We start from the raw sequence: 25,701 nt of genomic DNA on the forward strand, positions 1-25,701 counted from the left end.
CAAATGGGTGAGGCATATTCAAGATGTGGCTGATCAATCTATTTGTACAGAGTTAGCATCGTGATGCTATCTCTGGACTTAAACGTGTGATATATCCAACCACACATTTGTAAAGCTTTACCAACCTTCAACTGGATATGCTCATCGAGCTTTCCATTATTTTGGAGGACTGCACCTAAATCTTTCATAGATGAGACCTGCTCAATATCTTTACCTCCATTATTTACGAGTGGAGTATTCAAAGGAGTTAACCCGAAGGTCATTGAGCGAAATTTCATTCCGTTCAGCGCCATATTACACTCAGTTGCCCATGAGTAGATTCGATCTAAGTCCTTTGCAAGGCTAGTGGAATCTTGTCCATTCCTACCAGAAACTAACTTTATATCGTCAGCCTAAGAAGAGAGACTGGCAGTAATACTAAGCTTTTGAAGCGGGGCAACGAATATTATAAAAAGGAGGAGCCCTAAGATGGAGCCCTAAGATGGAGCCCTAAGATGGAGCCCTGGGGAACACCTGACTTGCCATCATGTAAGTCACTTATAAATGTTCTTCTCTGAAGGCGGGATTCGACCCACGCCCTTTGGGGAATCATGTCGTGCGTCTATCGGGTCAAGGACTCTAAAGAGAGGAAACGACACGGCTTTCCCCTGACCGCCAAGTTAGGCCATTGCGTTGAATTAAGACAGTAACTCTAGTATCAATAAAACAAGATTATCCATGCAGCATAGTACTTTTAGTGTTTTTAATCAAATAATGATCTCTTTGATGTACAACTCCCTTCATAAAGTAAATATTTCTGATTAATTTTGAAAATCAAAAGAATAAATGAAATACCCATGAGCATCAAATTTATAAAAAAACCAGTCAAATTGGCTTTCAAATCAGTAAAATATTGCGCAAAGCTGGCTCAAAAACATGCATAGATAGAAGATAAACAAGAACCATTTGACTAATTGATGAGTAACTTACACTGAATATAAAATAAATGTAAGGAATAAGCAATAAAGGAACATGTACATAAATGTTAACATATCAGAATATTGGGGATGGACAATTGATAATTTTGTCTTAATCCACACATTTGACAAGACCATCAGGCATTGGTGGAAAAGTAATGAGCTGTAGTTTAGTAGAGTTTAGATTTCTACTTTTTAGGAAGTTTGCATGAAAGGCAGGCATTATTTAAGGGGTACAGAGTAATTAGTGTCCTTGATCGGGTATACTAGACCACTCAGCTACCGTGGTTCCTTATGCAAGGGACGAGGTGCCTTTCGTACTTATTTTGGAAACTGTAGAATCCTAATGATTTCAACCCAATCATATTAAGATCGGTCTTTCATCCCATAATGTAGCGATGCAGTCAAATAAGTAAGCACAAGATTTACATTTTTTATTAAAGTTGACTATGTTAGCGCTTGTGGGAAACCCGTTACTTAGCCTCAAAATAAAACCCTGATTTTTCTTACGTCAAACCAGGATTGGCTCTTGGTTCAAATCTGTCTTTCTACGTTACCATGCGAACTATTGGAGCTTGTACTTTCCAAGATTCTCTTTCAAGCAAAACTACTTCTGAAACCAGAACGAAATTTACTCGACACTCCAAAATCCAAAGAAAACAGTCAGAATCCATTCGAGAGATAAGACAGACGATAAGGGCGCTTTTCATAACGAAATGCTGATTGCTTGAATTATGCAAGTCTTTTGTAATCACTAGAAAGTCTTATCGCACGACCTGCATAAGATATTTATCTTCTCTTACGTGGGGCATCCCCCCTAGTTGCTGACAGAGTGAACAATTAAAATTAACTTTTCTGTTAGTTAATCAGCTCATACATTAAGCATTAAACAATCATATTTCCCTTATTGTTCTTTTTGAACAAGTTAAATGCAATGCCTCCCTATATTCAAAGTCATTGTTTAGTAACCTTGCAAGCATGAAAATTACATCTACCAACAATTTTAGGCTCCAAAAACTTGGGGCGATTGCATCATTTGCCAAATTCTGTGGTGTACAGTACTAATTTCTTGCCGCAAGTTTTTGGAGATCAGAGACCAATTTTTTAAAGCTTGGTCGAAGATCAGTTTTGACCCACACGGATTCAAGGGTCAGTTGGTTGAGTGCAACTGATAAGGAAATATTGGTAGCATCTCACAATTAGTTGGCTTGAAATTGCTTTCCCAAACTTTTTTTTTTCTTGTTTTGATTTGCTTGATTTGCATTTTTGTGCTTTCAATTTTTGCGTCTATCTTGCATTTTGTGTAACGTTTTAAGGTCTGCATTAGTACTCCATTCAGTACTTTCATATTTTCATATTGATTGTGAACGCCCCAAATTTGATACGGTCATTTTTTTCAGGGATGCCAAGTGAACCCATAAAAAAATATCAAGATCGGCCAAGTTGACCAGATGCCGGATGACCCAATCAGAAACCATTCCCTTCACAACGAGGAGATCAGTTTGTCCACATGCAGTCGACATACCCCTCGTTTCCACGCCAAAAAAGTTTAATGCGTTATGACTAAACATCATTAGGAGAGCAAGGCTTATTATCAAACTTTTCGCCATATATTGACCCAATCTAAAGACACAGTTATCAGTTCAAATCACATCTGTGCAGAGTCAACAAATCTTTACGAACGAACGATATGTATTCCAAACTTCTTACACTTGTCTTATTAACTGCCCCTATTTTGGCCGAAGATCCAACACTCGAAGTGGCTCCTTACTCAGTGATCGATAGTAAGTTCAATATATAATTTCAAACCTAATGCTTTCTTTCGTCTTACAAAATGCGACTTCTTTTTTTTTTAAAGCCAAAGAGACCTATGAGGTGAGAGATTACCCAGCCACGAAATGGGTGTCCACCTACAACTACGCCATGAATGTTCACGACGGGGAGGCATCCCGAGACAGTTTCTACCGACTGTTTGACTACATCGATGGGGACAACATGGAGGGCACCAAGATCGACATGACTTCCCCTGTGACCACCTTCATCAAGCCGGGAGCGGGTCCCAACTGCGAAAGCGAGTTCACCATGAGCTTCTACATTCCAGGGATCTACCAAGAATCGCCCATTACTCCCAAATCCGACGATGTCTACATTGAGGAAAGGGATGAGTTCATGGTCAGTAGAGAAGCCAAAGTTTGGTTCAGACTCTCTCTTAAAAGCGGTTCTTCAAAAATGGTTTTCGGCTTCTTTGCAGGTTGTGGCCACGCAGTTCAGTGGATTTGCCACCTCTGACGACTACATTAAGGCAGCTGCAGCCTTGTACGAGCAAGCCACTGCCGATGGATTCAATCTGATCGCAGACACGTACTATACAGCTGGTTATGATGCCCCTTACACTATCATCAACCGAAGGAACGAAGTCTGGTTCAAGATTCGAGCTTAGATTGTCCCACTTGTCAGACCTTTCGTCAAAATAGATACATTCTCAAATAGTTTTCAGTTCCTTACATGTTTCTTAAAATCAGACATGATTCTGAAGGTTCAGATGTTTACGTTTTTTCTTACCGCTAGCGGTTGGCTTGCTTGCACTTCACAGTGGTAAAAATACCCTTTAAAGTTTCAACGGAAGTTCCCAAACACATCTCAGCATTTTTCTACCTCAGAAAATTATGAGGAATTATGGAATTGTATTAGATTTTTATGGAATTCTGGTCCACATAAAAAACTTAAATACCCAAAAACATAAAAAAAAAAATATATTTTCAAAAACCCATTCAATGTAAACAGGGAGCACATTTAGTTAGCTCTTGAATATGAATTATGATATCATCTATTTCACCGCTACTTAGTTACATCGGATTTAGTGGTCCAAATTTCATCGTTTTTCGCCTCAAAATGCCCTGGTTATATATCAATTCAATTTCCCAAAGAATTAGTATTGATTTTCAATATCACATAAGTGAAAGTTTACTTTTCTTTTTTTGCATAGTCTCACAATAGCTATAAATGTGTAATTGCCACTTAAAACACAAGAAAAGTGTAATCTTTGAAAATGTGTTTTACAATCATCATGTGTACACTCAGTTACGCATTAACTTGAATTCTGAAGACAATACATAAAACAAACATTGCTATAGATTTTGTCGTTTCTTGAAGACTTTGTTGAAACTGATTAAAAGTAGCTACTTTAAGACTTCATTGATATTTGTGAAATTTTCAGTGACCGTTCAAGTAAATGTCTTTTGGACGGTCCTAACACATATTTTCAAAAATCTGCTTTTTTGAGGGTTTTACGTATGGTTGTATAAGGTTTTAAGATGATTTGAAATTTTGCAAAAAAAAGAAGAATAAATTGTTTATTTTTGTGATAGTGAAAATCGATAGCAAATCTTTGGGAAATTAACTTAATTTGTAACCGGGGCATTTTGAGGCAAAAACGATGAAATTTGGATAACTAAATCCCATGTAACTAAGTAGCGGTGAAATAGATGATAACATAATTCATATTGAAGATCCAACTAAGTGTGCTCCTAGTTAACGTTGAGTCGGTTTTTGAAAGTTACAGTTTTTTTATTTTTATTTAGGTATGTAAGTTTTTTATGCGGGCTAGAATTCAATCAACCAATAAAATCAAAATTGTTCCCTATGACTTTTGTGAGGTAAAAAAATGACAAGATATGTTTGGGAATTTCTTTGGAACTTGAGAGGGCTTTTTGAACACCGTGACTTGCCAACTGGGACTAGTTTGGGCCAAAACGCATTTTTTTGCATTTTTAGCAATACCATGACCTGAATTACAAATGTTATAGTTTCTAATCAGTATAAGCAAGCCAAGCGGGCGGCGGTAAGAAAAAAAAGAATCATCGAAAATATTCAAGATCATCTCTTATTGGATTAAATTATCTCTTGTTTCTTGATCTACTATACAAAGTTATTAGTAGTTCTAAAAGACATCATTAAGCATGTTTTTTGTTCATTTTTTGTTTTATTGTTTGTGCCGCTCCAACTACCGCCATTAGATGTAAGGGATAGTAGCGTGAATAAATTCAAGTTGATTTTACAAAATTTAAGTTAAAGAGTGAAGTACGAAGACGAGCAAATTTTATAAGAAACACTTGCTAAATTACAATAAGAAGGTGGTGGTTCATTTCAGATTGTAAAGAAAACATGAGGGCTACGTAGTCAGATCTAGGTAACCAAAATTCAAGTACCATCTATTACATAACGAAGTCACTGGTTGGTGGGCTTCAACTTTTGAATTAAGATATTTGTGAACACTCATCATTGATAACCAAAAACTCGAAAGTCCAAGTAGTAGATCCTATGTAGGGCTACTAAGAGGTGTTTGGGTAATTGCTGGAATTTTTGGGGGTTTTGGGACTTCTTGGATGACGAGTTGAGGCGAATATCCAGGCGTGTTTGAATATATTTTTCAGAAAATCCCAATTGCCGTAGAACAAACTTCATGTCTTTTTGGAATTGCTCGACCCTTCCGATGAAATGATAGCGTTCCTGACAAAAATCTCCCATTATGACTTGTGGCGCAATGTGACAGTTGAAACGATCAAATTTCTCATTAGAGCCTCGGAACAGTTCTTCCACTATGTACGTTGAAAAATTCTCAAACGTAGGTCCATAGTGATGGAGAATGTGGGATCGGTTCATGATGTTCCTATGAGCTCGGTTGACGATCTTATCTTGAAAAGCGGAATATAATCTGAAAGAGTTGTAAATGACGAGTTAAGAGGAGTCTCATTCAAAACGATTCGCATCGAATCTTTAGAACACCTCTTTGGTCCAAACCCAAAAGTTTAGTGGTTCTCAAGTTAAAATAGGCCATAAATATATTCACCTCTCCAGGGGATGTCGGACAAATGTGAATCGAAATAAGTCAAATTCATTGATCCGTTCAGTGACAGAGTCATTCGACATCAGGTATTTCTTGATCCTCTTCCGACCATATTTTGAGCTCCACCAAGCCAGTATCTGCATGATTGAACTGCTAGCACTCTATTTAGGTAGAAAATAGAGAATAACTATTCGTTTGTTTGTTAAACATGAACCGTACATTTTTCAAACACTTCTGTTCACTGATCTTGCCTTTTGGATGATCGAATAAGCGAACTTCATGTTCCAATCCACCAACTTGTTCGCCCTCTTTGGCTTTTGAATGAGCTTGTTTGCCTTGATTTCTTGGCAAGCCCAAGAAAGTCGCTCCAACTCTCGAGGGCTTAAGTGGCTGGCGCGCTGGAATCTATTGGGTAAGGTATCGTTCCGGAGCTTTGGCAATGGAGCAAGAACCGCCGTGGTTTTCATTAGTGGTCTGAATGAAGAGGGCTCCCAGAAACACGATGGGCAAATGAACGCTAAAAAGCTGAAAAACGAAAGAAACCAGACCACTGAGAGAGCCAGCATGACTGCAATGACACAAGTGATCGTTCCGAAACCCTTTAAGTTTGCAAAAGTGTTTTGATCGCCCATCGTGTTTGATGAGCCATGCTTATTCCTCTTTCACTTTGAAGTTACTCAGCATAATCCGTAACCAATCAATTGATGGGACAAGTGGCATCAAATGAAGCTATGCGAATGGGAGGTACCATTCTGTCGCGGTGAATAATGTTGGGTCCTTGAAACTGAAACTAAAATGTGGGGTTCCCCAAGGCAGCATCATGCCTTGGGGAACCCCACAACCCCTTGGGAAATCGTTGGACCTCTCTTATTTCTGATCTATATAAACGACATGCCTCAGCATAGCAATTTGAAAGCATTATGTTCGCTGATGATCCGACGCTTTGGTGTTATAAAAGCCAACCTGATAAGCTACAGGAGAAAAAAATGCTCAACTGGAAAGTATCTTTCAATGGTTAGAAAAGAATGAATTAACTTTAAACATAGAAAAAACAAAATTAATGGTTATCAAGCACAAAACCTGTAATTCTAGCTTCAAAATCTCTATGAACGGACGTAGTTTAGAAGAGGCGGGTACACCAGCATCAAATGATTAACTTAACTGGGATTGTCACGTAGTAAACAAAATACGAAAAATTATTTGTAGTCTGAACAGAGTTTGCAGGTCAGAGGCGAAAACTGTAAAGAAGCAATCGTATAATGGACTTATCCAAAGCGTCTTGGAGTACAGTATTGAAATTTATTGCCGATGTACGAAACTGAAGACCTTATCCGTTCTCCAGAAAAGAGCTATACGCTGGATAAATAATGCAAGATGGCTATCTCATGCTGAATCTTTGTTTCATGAGTCTAAGTTTCAAAAAGTGCAAGACTTAGGCACTCTTAAAATTCTTCAAGTATTTGTATTAGTATAAGTATTATACAGGTATATGTTATTATGAGTATTTATTAATAACCAAACTAAAAAGTGCTTCTTCAGTTATTCAGAAAGGCGCAAAAAATGCGAGAAGAATGAGGTGTTGGTATCCTTAAATGGTCAAAAAGCCTTTCATCAAGAAATCGTACATTCCCCGTTTTACAAGCTTTTAAGCTTGTAACCTTGTGATTCAGAATCTTGAGCATTTCTGCAAGGTTATGGGAGTTTTTTTTCTAGATCTTAATTAAAGGCACTGCCTGCACCTCACGAGTTAATGACAATTGACAACCTCGCAAACATTTTTTGTCTAGGCTTGTGGATTATGGCTTATTAAAAGCCAATTTTGATAACTATTTCCACCTGGCAGCTCTAAAGCATCAGGCATGACCAAAACGACCCAAAAGAGTGGATGGCCGTGTTAGACCACTTGAGAACAAAGGACTGGACCATCAAGAACGAAATAATTGTAAAGTTTTAAGATTCAGGCATGATTTTGCATTCCTGTTTTGGAGCTCGCTGAGAAAAGTCGCATTTCTAGTTTGCTGCTTTTCTTATCTCCCAGGAATTTCGACCCCCCAACCCTCTCTCCCAATTCCCTCCTCTTCCCTCCAATACCCAATCCACACCCATTCCTATAAAAACCCTCCTTCCTAATGTTCCTTGTCCCACCCCTATTCCCAAAATATGTTCATATTCAAATGTCAAATGCCCAACCCATTCCTCAAACCCAACCATCCCCATTAGCTCATGCTTTGCCTCCAGTAGAACGTAGTTTTGTTGATAAGAGGGATTTTTTACGGTTGGAGAGGATGGTCCAAGAACCTGTGAACTTGGTCCGTCAAAAGAGAGGTCCGTAAAGGGGCTATATTTGAACGTGCATTGTCTGATTTCTAAAAAAGACAGCACAAAAGTTAAAATCTTAGAAGAACTAGCCGTAGAGAGGGCGATTTCATTCATCTCTATAACAGAAACCTGGCTTTGGCCAGGGGTCTTAGATGAAGAACTAACCGTAGTTGGTTTCAACTTAGTTCATTGTGATAGGATACGCCCTGATAATCCCATATTCCCACATGGGGGTGTATGCCTGTATGTTAGGAATGATTTGCACAAAGGCCCGGGTCCAGACCAACGATCCCCCGAAACGGAACAGGAATCTCGAGGCGGAAGGTCAACCAACACCAAGAGGCCATAGAATCTCAAAAATCCCAAACAACAAAACACAAGAAAGACTAACCCACGCTTCAAACTTTCGTACAATAACTTTCCCTAAGGCCCACACAGTCACCCATTACACACCAGACTATAAGCTGCAACTCTAATATTCCTGTTATGTTCACCATTACGCAGTAAGCCTATCGCCCAGCTGCGCCAGACGGTTCTCCCAATGGCAGCGTTTGAAACCAGAGAGATAGACTTCACCCTCAGTAAGGATTAAGACGCAGAAGAAAGCAAGAGTGAAGAGAGTCAAAGCAAGGAAGGCAACAACCCGACGCCAGCATTAAAGGTTTCCCCATTCCCATTCCCCAACCACCTAAACCCGTACCTTCCTTACCTCTCCCTCCGGCAGCCGTTATACCAAGTGATCAAGAAGCCAACCAAAGAAATGCCGACATCCCAGCCCAAACCCGCGGCAACCGGCCAGGAATAAACTACACCCTCCCTCCACCCGGATGGCTCCATGAGCCATGAGCATCCAGACAAATAGGGTCCCCTTCCCCCGAGATCCACTTTAACACCCCCTTTCTAACTCCCTCACGCCTTCACCTACTCCACCCTTCCCAAAACCTATCAAACTGATACTGATCTCTCCTCGTCTTACAGACCAAGAGTAATGATCGTCTGTTTGACCCTCTTCCACCTTATCCTCCATCCCATCCTAACACACCAAGCCTCACCTGAGATCAGCAAAGAACCCAAGATCAGCACAGAACCCGCCCTATTCCAATCCATCGGCAAAGTGGCTACAGACACCGCAGCCTTTCTGATCATAGGCCGAATCGACCTATACCCGATTGAAGAACAACTTGCACACATCCGAAATACAATCCAATATCTCAGGGATGCCAAGAGCTCCAACGACCAGATCGCGGCCAGGCAACTACAAGTCATGGAATTCGACACGCTAGAATGCCTACATCGGATTGATGAGATGCACCTACTAACCCGCACCCCGAGTCGCCCCAAGCGATCTGCTGTATTAATAGCCGCCGGTCTCACTGCACTTGCAGGCGCTTTAGGAGCCCTGTTCAGCAACCACCAGTTGTCCAGGCGTATTGATGAGTTGGAAAGACAGCGCGACAACACCCTGCACTATGTGGACGCCGCAGTTAGGCAAATGGATTCCAACAGCCAAAACTCGCCCACCTGAACGCTACCGTCACCCAACTGGTCAAGCACGACATATGGTTCCATCAACAAGTCGACGAACAGCAGCAGGAGTTGAGGAGCGTTCCCCAAAAAGAGGCTCTGATCTCTCTAGCCCAATATGCTGTCACACAAGCCACTCATAACATCTACTCTGTTCTAGATACTTGGACCCAATCCCTACACGGTCAAGTCACAGTGGACCTTTTTCACCCCGATATGGTCCAGGACGCGCTCAAACGCATATCCAATCAAGCCAACGGACCACTCAGGCTCGCGTTTGAACCTACGGACTTGAAAACATCCTATAAGTTGCCCTGTCACACCGATATTGACAACGGAACTATGTGTGTAGAGGTCCCCGTCCCAGTATACAACATCAAAGAAACATTCACTATACACCGTCACTTGCCAATGCCGATCATGACCAACCAAGGTCATCAACTAAGAATCACCCATCCAAACCAATACCTGATGATGAATGAGGAAGGCACCCTCTATCAGGAGCTCAATCAACCTGACCTCAACGCGTGCGTCAAACTGAGACAGCTCCATTTATGCCCCCACTTGAGAGTGCTCACCAAAACCTCCAGTACCACCTGCCTATACGCTCTATACCAAGGCAATACGGATCAAATACAGCGACATTGCCCTTTCGAACTCCAACCAAAGAGTCAACGAATGGAACTCCGTCAAATTGGCGTGCGAACTTTTCTGTTGTTCGCTAGACACTCAGAAGAGGCCCGTATCACTTGTGCGAACGGGTCAAGAGACGTCAAGTACGAAACGGGAGTCACAACCCTGCAACTATCGGATGGATGTACGTTCAATGCCAAAGAACACTACATCGCTACCGCCCACAACGATTGGCTCAGCCCCACGATGATAGTACCAAAACCCCCGAGAATTCTACCATTCGAACTATCCCAACTCCTCCACCACAATCAACCTCACCATCCCCTTCCCAATGAAGACCTAAATCAGTTACTATCACAATTAGAACAACCAGACGTGTCCCAGCCAATACCATTATCCAACCTAGCAGCCATGACTCGTCAAAGCAATTGATCCCATGCATGGTCATCACCAGCCTTAGTGATGATCCTGATTGCCGTAATCGTCCTATCCAGTGGTTTAATCTGGTATCAGAACTGCCAAACAAGGACACAAGGGTGCCCTTGGAAGCCCATCTCCTGTTGTGGTAATCCCACAACCCATCCAGACAACGACCAGGATACGGCTACGAGGACGCAGCGCCTTCATTCAGAGGGAGGCAACTATAGTGAAACACCATTCAATGAAGTCGTCATTGAGTGATAATGTCATTGGGTGATAATAGCGACTAACAGAGTGATGATGGCGTCAGAACGAGGCGCCAACGAGTCCCAAGACGGCCATCAATGAGTAGACAGGCCCAAAGTTATAGGGCCGAAAGAAGTGCAGTGTGCAAATCAAGAATGTAACAACTCTATTCAGGATTCCTGAACATTAACCGCAATAGAATTGGCACATAAAGAAATGTACCCCTTTAACAAGTCAGCACCCCTGCTAACCCAAAAATTGCGCAGTCTCTTTTGATTCCCCCCTCCCACTAAGAATATGCCGATCATAAATTAGGGAAAGGCGAAACTAACAAGGAAAAGCCAAGATAGCAGAACAGTCAGTTGCTATTCATAACCTGCCTTGCCATCAACTCCGGCTCATTATTAAGCCTCCATTGTACAGTAAGGTCCACCTCGAATATATTCACTAAGTCTTTGAACCACTCCAGCTTCAATCATTTCGTCACCGGTCAATTCGGAGTCGCTATCCGTTTCATCACATTAGTCATGTACAAATGTTGAACGTGGAGGTAGAGGTCTTAGTTTGTCATGTTCGAGGGTTTGATCTGTATATTGTAACAATGTTTATAGAACTCCATCTTGTTCAGTCAGCTCTTTTATGTCAGCTCTCCAGTTCACCGGAAACGAGTTGGATCAGACAGTTTGCTCGAAGGTTTTCTTTATAGGGGACTTTAATTTTCCGGCTAGCGTTGTAGAGTGGGAGGCTAGTCCCAATGGGTACATTCCCATTTCGAAATCGACATCTCAGTCGTTTGAAAAGCTGGAAGAATTTGCTATCTTGCGCAATTTCTCCCAGCATGTTGGTGTAGCCACCAGAGTGAACAGCGTTCTGGACTTGGTTTTACTAATACCGTTCTGAATTTGGTCTTTTCCAATGACCCTGATCTGACCCAGTACGTCCATGTGAAACCTATTAAACTGTCAGATCATCATGTTGTCGAGATAGGGTCGACCATTAATTTATTCAAAAGCCAGCGTGCTCTAGAGTAAGACCGGCCAAAAAGGTCGGTCTGGCTAAGTTCAAGTTCAAAGATGACCATTGGCCGTTGATGGGAGAAAGTTTAGGGGAGCTTGACCTCATTTCGATGCTGCAAAAGGAATCGTCTATTGATGTACCTTTAGACAAAATGATCTTTTTCTCAAATTTGGCTTAATATGCATGGAATGTTTTCCACCTAACATGTTCAGTTGTAGTAGAGTTTTCAACTGCATGTGTTCCGTGCACAATCGAGTACATCATCCTGATATGATATGGATAAATGATGTACAGGATGAACGATAGTTGACGGAACGGTGTTTATCAAAATGTCTTGAGATATGTATGTTGAAGTCTTGTGAAAACGTTGGATCGCCCAACATGTGTCCGTTTGAGGGCCAGATGTCATCCAAATGCCAACCCAATGCTCGCAAAGACGTCGCAATCGATCACAAGTAGCTCCTCCAGCCCTTGATCATAGATGTACAATGTCACAGGAACCGGTCGTAACAAAGAGCTTTGGGATTCGGTGTGAATCGATCTCTACGTCGTTCCTATCACCAAGGAAAAGCCCCAGTACCCGAGGGGCTGGTCAGCCCAGCTACGAGTATAAACATGGGTGAGGAATGTCGGCTACATGTTTGAAGGGAGGAGAAACAGGAAATCCCGATCTACCACAACCGCCTATCACAACCCTCTCAGATCCAAGGAGGAATTAGATTGAAAGGTAATAAATAGACGAATTATAACCTTTCACTTTAATAGTACTGGGGATTGCATTCCCTGTAGCGTTTAGAAAAGCCCTTGAAAAACCAAACAAAAAAAGAATGTTTTAGAACCAGGAGTCACATTTTTGGTTCTCCAGGAGAACAGGGGCTCATCGTCCTTCAATGAGGACACAAGTCTCAATTTGGAGCTCGATGAGAGAAGTCAGTTTTTGAACCTCTCCAAGGAAGAACCACCTGCCATTGCTAAGTGCTGGGACTTTGCCATTGTTGTGGTGCCAAGAAGTGGGAACTGTTTCGAACGACAGAGATCGTCATCGTATGGGAGTAGGAAACCCAGGAAGCCGTGCGGAAGAGCAAAAGGACCTGGGGAAGTGCCGAGTCTGAGTACAGCACTTCGTCACTTTGTTAGTGGACCTTCAATCCCGTCGAGTGGACGTCATCCGAGGATCTCCATTGAACCATCTTAACACGGATCGAAGAGTAACCTACAGTCATTGTGTTTCATATGTGAATATCCCCTTTTTTATTGGCCCAACAATTCCCCCACTATTCTTAACGGAGCAAGACAGCTGATTGGCGGTGTGTTTGTGATGAATAAAGTAGATTGAACTGTACAGTTTGCCATACAGTGTAGCCTAGATTTACCAGACGACGGAGATCGTTCTGGTATCGTAGGGAGTAGAGGTAGCAAGTGATTTGTATTCAAGTGTATAAAAAGTTCATCACTCTTGTAGCAGAAATCAGTAGTTAGACTCTAGAGTAGAGGTCGACTTTGATAGACGCATTTAGACTAGGATAGTGACCACATTTTGCAGGATGGTTAGCCTTGAAGATTGGCCCAGGTGTATGCCAGACAACCGAGATTGATCTGGGACCAATTGGGAGTAGAGGTAGCTTGCGATTTGTATCCTTAGTCATTTGATGATTGTTTGAGGCCCTGATAAATGAAGCTCGAACTATTGATTGTATGCCCTGATTAGGGTTATAACCGGAGGCCTTAAGATAGGTCTAAGAAATTGAAGCCCATGTACTAGGCGCTCTCTCTCTTTGAGAGCTATCAAGGTATTCTTACCTCGTGCTTGGGTCAAGAGTTCCATGTTTCCGTTCACCACGGGAATTCAATAAGTCAGGACCTTTCACCCCTGACTGGTGGACGGAAGAGCATGTAGGCTTAATCAAACATAAAAGCATAATGTTTTTAGTATTCATTTTTAAATTCCAAATGCCTTTATGTACAAAATTATTCTAGAAAAAGAAAGAATCTTTTTAGAAGCTGTTATCTTTGTCTTTGTACTATAGAAATTGCTTGTTTCAAATTATAGTGTTCAAAAATAGCTTATTAATATTGTGGATACCACTCTTGAAGTGTATTAGTGTACTCCTTGTTTGGTGTAACCTTTAGCATTCACATCATTAATAACAGGAGAAATAGTGAGTTTGGTTGCCTCGTGGGTTAAAGGCAATATTGTAGTCCCACCCACCAATGGGACAACCACGCCCATTTGGGGTTCTTGTTTGAACAATACCGTTTTAGAGCGCTGGTTTCTCTTTGTGCTCTTCCCCTCTTCTTTACCTTATGACGATTTTGATGGTTTTGATTTTAGAGACCTTTCACATACTTTGTCCTGGACCATGACTTCAGGATACTTCAAAATGTGATTTATTCTTGGAGTAGTCTTCGAAATCTTTTTTTTTATATATAAAAGCAAGACCATGTTTCTGAGCCCAAAGAGCAAGAATGTCGCTAAAAACCGTCATAATAGTTCAATAAAGAAGCAAAATAATTTCATTTTTTACCTTTTCATGCTTCATTTTAACGTTTTTGGATCTTGGTTTGGCTGATTTTCATAATCTAAAACCAAAATATTTTTGACCAAAATCACAAACTATTTTCCCACCACTTTTGATCACGCAACCCCTCGACGGTGTAGTACTCCTTTACAGTGAGGACATGTCGCCAAAAGAAAAAGGACGACATCCTCACTGGACCAAGATAGGCCACCCTTATTCCGACTAACCAAATTCTTTTCGTTTTTGTGCGTTGGGTTCTGTTTGACGACGCTTTGATCTTTGTGTCCCAATATGTGACTTTTGTGTTAGCTCATTCAAACTGGGCCTTCCTTGTACTGATTGGGCTCAAAAAATGTATCATGTTTTTTATGAGTTGCACTAAAGATATGGTTATTGTTACTCCATGTATTGGGTGTGACATCTGCAGGCAGACCTGTCCATTGTATCCACGTTCATCTTGTCCAGTGATACGTTCGTGACGGCTGACATTTCGAGGTTGCCACTTGCCACTTGGCTGATCTGTCAGTCTTGCTGGTCGGGCATCTGGCATGCCAAATATGAAGGTTGGATCCGACCAGCCAATTTGGGGCTGGGCTCGTGTGACGCCCTGAAGGACAGAATAACCATTTCATCTCGGTCCTCGGTGCTCTTATAATCGAATCTAGTCAAATCAATGGGTTTGACCCACCGACTTTAGACCAAAAGCCTCGGTCGTCTCGAATGAGTCGAGGAGTAATTGACAAATGGTCCCCAATGAGAGTCTGGCAGCGCTGATGGTATGGTTCTATCATGTGTGGATTTGTGCGATTACTTGAACCCTCTGTGCTCCGTGTGGCCCTTTAGCTCAATCAGGTTGTGGCTGACCGCTGCCACCATCCGATCCCCCGGATTCCATCCACTAACCCACCCGTGGTTGGATCCTTTACAGTGTGGCCTGTTGCCCTGAGGGAATTGTCCCTTCCGTCCGTCCAACCAACTAACATCCATCCATCCATCCATCCATCTATCCATCCTCAGATTCATTGGCCCTTTCATGCGTCCGTCCGCTTTTTGTTTGATTCCGTGGAGCATCGGACCAATTGGACCAAGAGACAGATCGAGTGCCACGGACGGGCCAACTTCTTTTTCTCATTCTCGATCGATCTCGTGAAGCGGATGACACCGATTGACTTGGATTTGGGAGGTTTGACGGTGGTTGAACCAGCAGCCTGCTTCCCACGGAGGATCTGAGGAAGGATAGTTCGATGGTTCCACAGTTTGATAGATGGCACCCATGACCAACTAAGACCATACAAGCAGTGTTGACGGTATACCGTTTCGCCCAGAAACTTGGAAGGCGCGGGAACTGGAGTGGAAGGAGAGGACCCTTCTTCTTTTACCCTGGAGTCAGTCAGTCAGTCAGTCACTTACTTACTTACTTACTTACTTACTTCCTCACTGTGTTGTTTCTGTCTTCTGTGTCTGTCTCCTTCTTGGACCAGAGGACTCCTCCGTCCCTGTGGGTCGATCTCTATTCATCCTGTTCCATCCCTCGGGCTCGGTAAGGGGTCCCGTGTCCCGACTGTACACCAACACTGCTCACTCAGAGGAAGCCACACACACACACACACTCGCGCACACACACTCGCGCACCCAAGGACTCAGCCAGCCAGGAAGCCGGGAAGCCAGGAAGCCAGGAAGCCAGGAAGGGACCGAGGGAGCCAAGGACCCAAGGACCCAAGGACCAAAGGACCAAAGGAGCGAAGGAGCGAGCGTGAAACAAGGCTAGAAGATACTCGGAACTAAAAAGAAAGAGCGAGATAGGATTCGCCCCGTGAATGGCTCATAATTTGCACGCGCGCCAACGGCCTCTTCCATTGGCCTTTCATCTTGGCCTTCAAGGGGCCCATCGAGATCCATAATTGACCGAGCGAGTGGACGGGATCATCACGGAGGCCAGGCCCACTTTGGACAAAAGTGTCACATCTTGGGTGTGTCAGAGCTGGCGTGTGCGGAATTCCCTTGAGCTCATGTAACTAGGTGTCTCTCTCTATCTTTGGCCCATCTGCCACCCACCAAGCCAGCCTCTCAATCATCGGATGGGCATGTCGGACCGACCTCGGCGGTGTTGGACTTCACGAGCTGCCTCTCTTGTCATGTCATGAACAGACTATTGCGACGGACGATGGCGTGGCTCGCGATTCTCTTGGGAGTGGGGCTGGGTTTAGATCACTCTCAGGCGGATGCTTGGGACCTGAGTGCGTCGGACCTCCGGTATCATAACTACACCGCTTTGAAGGCCCAGTTTGAGGCTTTGGTGGACGATTTCCCGGGCCTGGCCTCGCTAGAAAGCGTGGGACAAAGCGTGGAAGGTCGGGAATTGTTCGTGCTCCACATTGGCCACCGTCTGAAAGCGGCACGTCGTCGACGCTGGACAAGCAGCTGGACAACCAGCTCGAGGCGGCGAAGTAGTGGACGCAGTTCTCGGCCCTTGGGCCATCCCATGTTCAAATGGGTCGGTAATATGCACGGCAACGAGGCCGTGGGACGAGCCAACATAGTGTTCATGGCCGAATTCTTATTGCGCAATTACGGCCACGATGACCGGATCACGCGCATTGTCAACTCCACCGACTTGTGGCTGATGCCCTCTATGAATCCGGATGGTTTCGAACGAGCCCGTGAGGGCGAATGTGACCTGGTAAGAGATTGGTGTTCATTTGATGGGCGCTGATTGTCATTCTTTTTCTCAACAATCTGTGTTCAAAATCCAACCTGTTTATTATAGGGGATACTTTATGGGATCCGTATTTCATCCTCCCCTTAAGATTTGACTCTAATGTCCACCTGCAAATCCCATTCATAATCGCGGTACATCATTGAAAAATGATCAGTGGCCTGGCCATGATTAGGCACTGTAGGATTCTGTAGATTGAATACTTCACGACTTTGATTGATGGTCTTTCAGAGTGGTCGAGGAGGCCGGGGCCGAACCAACGCCCATAAGCAGGACTTGAATCGGAACTTTCCAGATCAATTCCACGATGGGACCGATCGAGAATCGTTGCTGAGAGATCGTGAACCGGAAACCTTGGCCATCATGAACTGGGTTGTCATGGAGCCCTTCGTCCTTTCCGGTAAATATATTCCTTGTCCACGTACCTTAGAGCCATTATAATAGGGTTGATGGCACCCTAGTTGGAGGGAATCACGTAATCGGTTTTTTTTCTTTCCCCTTTTTCCTCAGCCAATCTTCACGGCGGCTCCGTGGTGGCCAGTTACCCGTTCGACGACTCTTTGGCCGGGTTTGGATATTCTGCGGGTGAGTGCCACTACCTCGGGAACATTGATGTATTAGACATGTTATAATGATGGTGATTGCTTCAAATGTAGCCCCGGATGATAAGGTGTTTCGAGCATTGGCCAAAACTTACGCCAGTCATCATGACACCATGAAAACTGGCCGTGTTTGTGACGATGACACGTTCGAAAGCGGCATCACTAATGGCGCCCAATGGTAAGTTGTTGAGAATCTCAGTTCAGAAAGTAGGGCGAACAAGAGCGATCGAGTTTGTTGGTTATTCCCTATTCCCCTTTTTTCAGGTATGACGTGCCGGGCGGAATGGAGGACTTTAATTATGTTCATTCCAATTGTTTTGAAATCACCGTGGAATTGTCCTGCTGCAAGTATCCACCCGCGTCTCAATTGGCTCATGAGTGGAACCTCAATAAGGAAGCCATGCTCAGCTACATGGAGGCCGTTCATTGGGGCTTTCATGGCCTCGTTCTCACCGAGGACTCGGACAATGAGCAACCGCTTTACAAAGCCGTGATTGAAGTGAAAGGGATCGCCCATAACTTGACCACAACGATTCGCGGCGAATTCTGGAGACTTTTGGCGCCGGGCGAGTACGAATATCGCGTGCACGCGTACGGCTTCCAAAGCACCGAATTTGCACCCATCTCCATTCCCGAGGGAGGCTTAAAAGACATGATGAGAATTCGACTGAAACGAGAAGAGACCGAATCAAGTGATAGCAGTGCGACGACAGAAACGAGCGCTCAAGTGGTCGAGCAAGTCGCTGCTCCAACTCTACGATCTGACGGGTTTCTCCGTCCGCCCGAATTCAAGTATCATCACTACGACGATCTCAAAGCCTTTTTGTCCTTTTACGCCCATCATTACTCGAACATTTCTCGACTCTATTCCATTGGCCAGTCAGTCGAAGGTCGTGAGCTTTGGGTGATTGAGATCTCGGATCTTCCGGGGCAGCACGAGAGGCTCGAGCCGGAGTTCAAATATGTAGGCAATATGCATGGGAACGAGGCCGTGGGACGAGAAATGCTGCTCAATCTGGTTCAATACCTGCTCGAAGGTTACGGGCGAAATAAACGAATCACCCACCTGATTGACTCGACTCGGATTCATATCCTACCCTCCATGAATCCCGATGGCTTTGAAACCGGGAGAGAGAATGACCGCGACGGCTTCGTGGGTCGGGCCAATGCCCGAAGAGTCGACCTGAATCGGGACTTCCCGGACCAGTTCAAATCCAGTGCTCCCGGCAAGGTGTTCCAACCCGAGACTCGAGCCGTCATGGATTGGTCTCGAGGCACACCCTTTGTACTGTCTGCTAACCTGCATGGCGGCTCCCTCGTGGCCAACTACCCGTTTGATAGCAATCCGAATGGGCTGAGAATCAACACGCCCAGTCCGGACAATGAGTTGTTCAAGGAGCTGGCATTGGCTTACTCGCAAGCCCACACCACAATGCACTTGAAACGCAGCTGTCCCTACTCCAACGAGGTGTTCCCCAAAGGCATCACCAACGGCGCCCATTGGTATGTCCTGAATGGGGGCATGCAGGACTGGAATTACCTGCATACCAACGATTTCGAAATCACCCTCGAGATCTCGTGTTTCAAGTATCCACCCGCCTCAACTCTGAAGGATTTTTGGCGACAAAACCAAGAAGCCCTAGTGACCTATATGGAACGTGTACACATGGGCATCAAAGGTATGGTTCTGGATCCCTCCCACCATCCCATTCCCAACGCCACCATAGAGGTTCACGAGGTACGCCACAATGTGAAAGGCACAAGTGCGGGCGACTACTTCCGTCTGCTGCGTCCAGGTGAATACACGGTGAGTGTGAGCGCTCCCGGTTTTGAAAGACGCACCCAAACGATATCCGTTCCGAGAGCGCTCATGGATCCACAAACAGGCGCTTTTTCGGCCAAAGTGCTGAATTTCACGCTCACGCCAGACCATATTGAAGCCTGGTCGTTGGAGCAAGATTTCGAATTAAAAGCCAATCTGAAGTCCACGTACATGACCAACTCGGAGATCGAAGCGACGGTGGCCAACTTCGAGAACGAGTATCCGAACCTGGTGGAAGTGTTCATGAATGAGGCGTCTTGGAGCAATGTCATTTCAGCTCTGCTCCTCTCCGACAAGTCGACCGACGATGACTCCGAGGACCGGAAGGCCAATGTCGCCATTTTTGGCGGTCTGTACGCCTCTCAACCTTTGGGTCGCGAAATGGTCGTGCGTTTAGCTCGTCATATGGGCGAGGGCTTTAAGCGCGGAAATCCCCATATCGTCGATCTATTCAAGAGGGTCAACCTTTACCTGATTCCCATGGTGGACATAGATGGCTTTAGCATGAACTTGGAAGGCGAGTGTACGTATGATCGAGAGCGAAAAATGGAATTTGAGGCCGGATCCAAGTTTTCCCGCAAAGGTTCCGTACCGTCGGAAGTGAAGGCCGTAAAGACGTTTCTGGACACGCATCCCGTGGATGTGGCCTTATCCATCGAAGGTGAGGGCATGTTCATGCGAATGCCTTGGGACGATATGTCCCCGACGTCTGATCGCCATCCGGACATTGATCAGAGTCTCCAGTTCTTGGCCCAGGCCTTTTTCCGTGCACACCCTGTCATGTCCAACACCACGACCCTTGAACCCATCTGCTCGTTACCCAACTCCCCCACGGGGCTCATTGCCGGTTCCCAGATGGGCAAGTACAAAGGCACTCTCTTGGACTACGCTTACTCCAAGTTCGACGTGAGCATCGTGAGTGCGCACATCTCTTGTTGTGATTTTCCTAGCGGACTGATGCTCACCAAAATTTGGCGTCAAAACTTAAAACCTCTCGAGGCTTTCATTCAAGCTGCGGGCCAAGGCATTTACGGCCAAATCGTCGATCTTCACGGCAACCCTTTGCCTGACACGCGTCTGATTCTCAATGATGTACGACCCATTCATGTCCACCCCCAAAATGGTCGGTTTCAGGTCGTCCTGCCAGCGGGAAAGTATTCGCTGTCGTTATCGCTGGCTAGTTTTGAAAACAAAACCGTTCAGGTTCAAGTTCAGATGGGCAGTCGAGTTCGGAAAAACATTGTCATGGATTCGTTGTTGGACGAAGGCATGGTATTTTATCCCACCACGGCCATATCTCAGCACCTTGTCGAGCTTTCTCAAAAGTACAGTGACCTCATGCGGGTGTATCCCTTGGGACGGTCCGTTGACAATCGTCCCATCGAGGCCATTGAAATCTCCCGAAATCTGAAGCGAAGCCACCTGAAGGGCGGGATCAAGATCGTGACGGGGTTACATGGGCAAAAAGATGTCATGGCCATCGAACTGGCCATGGCTTTAGCGAATTTCCTCTTGACTCACCATGAAAAAGACGACGAAGTTGCCAAGCTGGTCGACCGGTATAGCATTCACATCATTCCCATGGTCAATGTGGATCGAGTCACAAGTGACTCCTTGGCTCCTCCAACCAATCAGAATTGTTCTTCAGCGCCTGAGAGTGGCTTCAATGAACACGCTGTGGATCTGGAAGAGGACTTTTTTAACCCAGGAGTCACCAATCCCCAACCTGAGAGTCAAGCACTCATGAATCTCATGAATCAAAGGTCCTTCCTGCTTTCCCTCTTCTTCAAAGGCCATTCAAGCGACATCACCCTGCCCAAGGTGTCAATTCCCAGGACGGCGAGGTAAGCAACGTTTTCTAGCCGAGTGTATTGAACACGACAATACAGTAGATATAACTAACCTACACCCTACCTACAGCTAGTCATGCGGCCTTTTGTTCCAAGTAAAGAAACAAATGATTACTTTTTTTTAAAATCTATTTCACAGGCTAGCTCAGGTCTTGGCCAAAACGTATATTGATCAGCTCAGATCTGATTACATCTCGCCGTGTTCCGCCCCCCCTATGGGGACCAGTGGCCCTCGTCGTCGTGGTCCCGCCCTAAGCATCGCCACCAGTCCGTCGAATATGCTCAACTACAATTGGGCCGAGAAAGGAATCCTGGAACTGTCGATTGGAGTCGGTCCCTGTTGTCGGATCGAGCAATCCGAGAGCGAAGTCTCAAGACTCTGGTTTCGTCATCACCTCAGTCTGATCAACCTCCTGTCTGCCATCGAAGGCATTCACGTACAGATTGACAACTGGACGGCTTCGCAGACCGCCACGGTCCAAATCAAGGAAACTCAGAGTGTGTTTCCCGTGTGGGACTACGGCCAATGGTGGCACATTCTTCCAGCTGGTCAGTATACGGTGACCGTAAAAGTGTCTGGCCACAATGACATGATCAAGGTGGTCACGGTCATCCCGGAGTCCATTACGGATGTGGTATTCGCCTTACCAGCTGGCCAAGATCACATGCCCGGTCTCTTGATCTTCACCTTGGTCACACTGATGTGCTTTGGCGCGCTGGGCTTGATCTACTATTGCCGCTATCGTCAGAGGATGAGAAAAACCCGCCGCCAGAGCTACAACGGGTTTTCTTTATTGGCCAGAGATGAGCGGAACCTCTTTCTTGATGACGATGGGGATGACGACGAGGATGACGACGAGATTGAGTTCCTCAGCGACAACGCGAAGCCCTACAACGACGTGAGAAAACCAAAGAACGGCAAGGTGTATCAAGATTTGCCCACATCCAGCAGCGAGGACGACGAAGCACTCTTGAGTGCCCGCTATACCAAAAACAACGGCACCAATGGGACAATGGTTCGTTGACAGACACGGTCTGTCTCTCTTTGAATTCCGTGAAGAACCGTCGCACCTGATTTGATTTCCCTGATAACTAACTACCATGGTACTCGCCGACAACCTGCTTAATCTTCATGTTTTTAAAAGGATCAACTGAACTGTGATAGCTGAATCATCTGTTTCCCCTCACCCCTTCCCCTCTGCCTTCCCATCGGACCTCGGATGTCTAGTACTCGTAAATATACCTTGATCCCGCACGGATCAGTGTTCAAAAGAATGAGAGCCCTCCCTGACTCGTCTTTTCTTTCTCCAGTCAATCCGTGGACGGCCCCGTCCGTCTGATTTCTGTTGACATTTTCTATTGCTACATCATCTCTCTCCAAGATCAACATCATCATCATCATCATCATTCTCCTTCTTCTTCAACAACCACATCCCCGAGTTCCCAATATTATTAGCGTCCCAAAGTTTACATCGTTTTCACATCAGACCAGAAATCTCGTTAACGCCTTGTTATTGCCTTGTTGGCTGTTTTGAAGTGCTACACTTACGAAACACAAAATAGAAAAGAAACACTGAAAAATCTAAAAGTCAGCTACTTTGATTGTGTTATGTAGTTCTGATCTTATGTGTGAGTCTGAGTTCCTTGCCCAACTTTCGCATAGCCAAGAGCGTCTGATCGAGCATCTCGCGTGTATGCCCGGAGGAGATGCAGAAGCGAACACGCTCCTCGGTGATGGGCGTGGCAGGAAATCCCACACCCACTGTGGCCACGCCTTCGGCTAAAAGTCCGTTGACCACGGCTCGGAGCTTGGCCGGTAGAAAGATCATCAATGGAACCACCGGACTGTCTTGGTGGCCGTAAACCGTGAAACCGGACTTTTTGAGCTCGGTCCGGAAGTAAAGGGTGTTTTCCCGCAGATTGGCCATTCGCCGTTGGCCCACCTCGGGGTTGACGATCTGACGCATGGCAGTGAGTACTTGGGCCGCCACTGGTGGCGATAAAGGCATGCAATACTTGGAGTTGGCGGATCTCGCGCGCAGATGCTTGACCAGCTTCTGAGAGCCAGCGATGTATCCTCCATTCCCTCCAAAGCTTTTACTGAACGTGCCCATGAGAATATCAATGTCTCGATGGTTTAGATTGTAATAGTCCACCACCCCCCTGCCATGGGCGCCGAGGGCTCCGATCGAGTGGGCCTCGTCCAAGTAGAGGTAGGCGCCATATTTTTGCTTCAGAGCGACAATTTCCGGCAGCTTGACGATGGATCCCTCCATTGAGTACACTCCTTCCACCACAATGAGAATCTTCTTGAAAGGCCGTCGGGTCCGTGGGTGACCGCAAATAATGGATTTACGTAGTATCTTCTCCAAATTATCGACATTATTGTGCTTGAATACTTTGACAGTGGCGCGGGAGAGGCGAAGTCCGAGAATTAGAGAGGCGTGGTTTTTCTCGTCACTCAGCACGAGACAGCCTTTCCCCAGCAGTGCCGGGAGATTCAGGCTATTGGTAGCGAAGCCCATGCCAAAGGTCATGGCGGCCTCCACATTCAGAAATTTGGCTAGCTCCCTCTCGAGTTGTCCGTGGATCTGCGTGCGTCCACCAAAATCTGCTGCGGGACTGGCCCCATTCAAACCGCCCTGGCGAATTTCCCGAATGGCCGCCTCGGTACAAGGGCCGCTGTTCTCGGCAAAGCCCAAATAGTTGTAGCTGGCCATGTTGACGCACCGTTTGCGGCTCGTCGGCTCCAGTTTCATGGTCCAGAAATGGTCGGGCGAGCTCCGATTCATCAACTCGACCTCGGCCCCCGGTACGGAACAGATGGGAATACCAAACGTGTCTTTGAGGCGTCGATAGACGTTCCGGGTGTAGAAGCTCTCAAAGCTAGCATAGAGCGGTGTGTACTGATTGCGGTCGCGTTCCCGTTGAGTCCGGGTCACGTGCTCCACTGGACCAATGCCCCAAATGAATTCTCGAATGTAGCCCACCACGATGAGGAAACAATAGGACACGTAGCCAGCCACGGCTAGGAACAAGGAGGGTTCTGGAAACTCTTCTTGGTGAATCCTTCTCATCTTCTTCATGATCATCTTGTCCGCGCTCGAAGCACCATTGGATGGAGGATGAGGCTTGATGGCTCCTCCGGTTCCGCCTGCTTCCCTCTCTTTTGGGGCTGATGAGGATGATCCTCTTGACTTTGAGAGGGCGGGTGACTTTGATGCTGGCAATGGGGACTGGAGAAATTGCTCGCCATTGGTCCAAATCTGGGTGAGAATCATGTCTCTAGCGTTCCCCTTTGCTTCTGTTCCCAAGGCAAGAAGTTGTTGGCTCGTGTGTTCCTATCATGACGGAGATAACGTTCTCTGATAAAGGTCGAATATCATTCACCTGCTTGACTCCCAAATCGCTGATGAACTGGTCGAGCCACTGCTAAATGTTGTCTTCGTCCTCGTCTTCTTGGTCCTTTACTTGTACAACAGATTGTAACTTAAAGATCAGCGTGATCTGGCGAGGAGTATTTTGGGAGCATGATTTGTAGCAGTATAAGTACTAAGTAGTACATACGGAAGAAGAAATCAATACTCGGTAAGACAGCGAACGACGGAGTCAACGTGACAACGTTGGTTGGCATTGGCCGTGTTTGCGCGGCATCTCCCGTACCGAACAGATAACGCAAATATGTACATCGCAGACACACAGACAAACAGACAGACAAACAGACAGTGAGCGAGTGAGCGAGTGAGCGAGTGAAAGAGTGATGGACCTGAAGTTGGACTCTCTCACCACCAACTTTACCACTCCTACCACTACTTCAAGGACCACCACATCTGTCGAATTTAACTCTTCATGGGATTGAATAATTCAGCTCACACCTTTAAAAATCTGCTACCTCCGAGACGACAGTGGTCAGCGAAAGAGGGGCCTCCCAACCATCCATCGTCCCTGGAGAGCAGTTTCAAGTGGTTTCGAACTGGTTACGCTATGAAGTAGAATAATCTTAACCCGACCTTGGTGGCGGCACGTAGCCAACCGGCTACGTGTTGTTGCTCTTATTATTATTATTATTATTATTATTATTATTATTATTATTACACATCGAACGTTCTGGGCGATTCCTGCGCATCATACCGTTCCTCTTTATGTAGATTCACAGTGTATACGTAGAATACCTTTTAAGTTAAAGCAAGGGAGCCATAGGAGTCGCCATGAGCTTGCCCAGTGCACGCAT

At 45.4% G+C, this 25,701-nt stretch overlaps 4 protein-coding genes and 1 long non-coding RNA gene across 5 annotated transcripts; 3 read left to right on the top strand and 2 right to left on the bottom strand.

Moving 5' to 3' along the window:
* The first annotated feature begins 2,569 nt into the window (after positions 1-2,569).
* LOC131888169 (heme-binding protein 2-like) lies at positions 2,570-3,445 on the top strand. The gene is made up of 3 exons (XM_059236957.1): positions 2,570-2,740; positions 2,815-3,128; positions 3,208-3,445. The coding sequence occupies exons 1-3, from the start codon at positions 2,647-2,649 to the stop codon at positions 3,394-3,396; spliced, it is 597 nt and encodes a 198-aa protein (XP_059092940.1). The 5' UTR covers positions 2,570-2,646; the 3' UTR covers positions 3,397-3,445.
* Positions 3,446-4,932: 1,487 nt separating this feature from the next.
* On the bottom strand, positions 4,933-6,452 carry LOC131888166 (carbohydrate sulfotransferase 9-like). The gene is made up of 3 exons (XM_059236953.1): positions 6,054-6,452; positions 5,806-5,963; positions 4,933-5,670 (listed from the first exon to the last, which is right to left on the bottom strand). Exons 1-3 carry the CDS (start codon positions 6,432-6,434, stop codon positions 5,235-5,237), a joined length of 975 nt encoding a protein of 324 aa, XP_059092936.1. The 5' UTR covers positions 6,435-6,452; the 3' UTR covers positions 4,933-5,234.
* Positions 6,453-11,312: 4,860 nt separating this feature from the next.
* On the top strand, positions 11,313-13,303 carry LOC131888298 (uncharacterized). Its single transcript, XR_009374093.1, has 2 exons — positions 11,313-11,366; positions 12,459-13,303. It is a non-coding gene; the product is annotated as an uncharacterized LOC131888298 (long non-coding RNA).
* A 1,948-nt stretch (positions 13,304-15,251) lies between these two features.
* Positions 15,252-23,058, top strand: LOC131887637 (carboxypeptidase D-like). The gene is made up of 6 exons (XM_059236268.1): positions 15,252-17,160; positions 17,428-17,596; positions 17,707-17,781; positions 17,853-17,976; positions 18,063-21,464; positions 21,610-23,058. The coding sequence occupies exons 1-6, from the start codon at positions 16,621-16,623 to the stop codon at positions 22,493-22,495; spliced, it is 5,196 nt and encodes a 1,731-aa protein (XP_059092251.1). The 5' UTR covers positions 15,252-16,620; the 3' UTR covers positions 22,496-23,058.
* LOC131887638 (serine palmitoyltransferase 2-like) lies at positions 22,966-25,331 on the bottom strand. The gene has a single exon (XM_059236269.1). It carries the CDS (start codon positions 24,749-24,751, stop codon positions 23,078-23,080), a length of 1,674 nt encoding a protein of 557 aa, XP_059092252.1. The 5' UTR covers positions 24,752-25,331; the 3' UTR covers positions 22,966-23,077.
* Between the last annotated feature and the right edge of the window lie 370 nt (positions 25,332-25,701).

Source organism: Tigriopus californicus, chromosome 10 (assembly GCF_007210705.1).
Source record: "Tigriopus californicus strain San Diego chromosome 10, Tcal_SD_v2.1, whole genome shotgun sequence".
Taxonomy (NCBI): Eukaryota; Metazoa; Arthropoda; class Copepoda; order Harpacticoida; family Harpacticidae; genus Tigriopus; species Tigriopus californicus.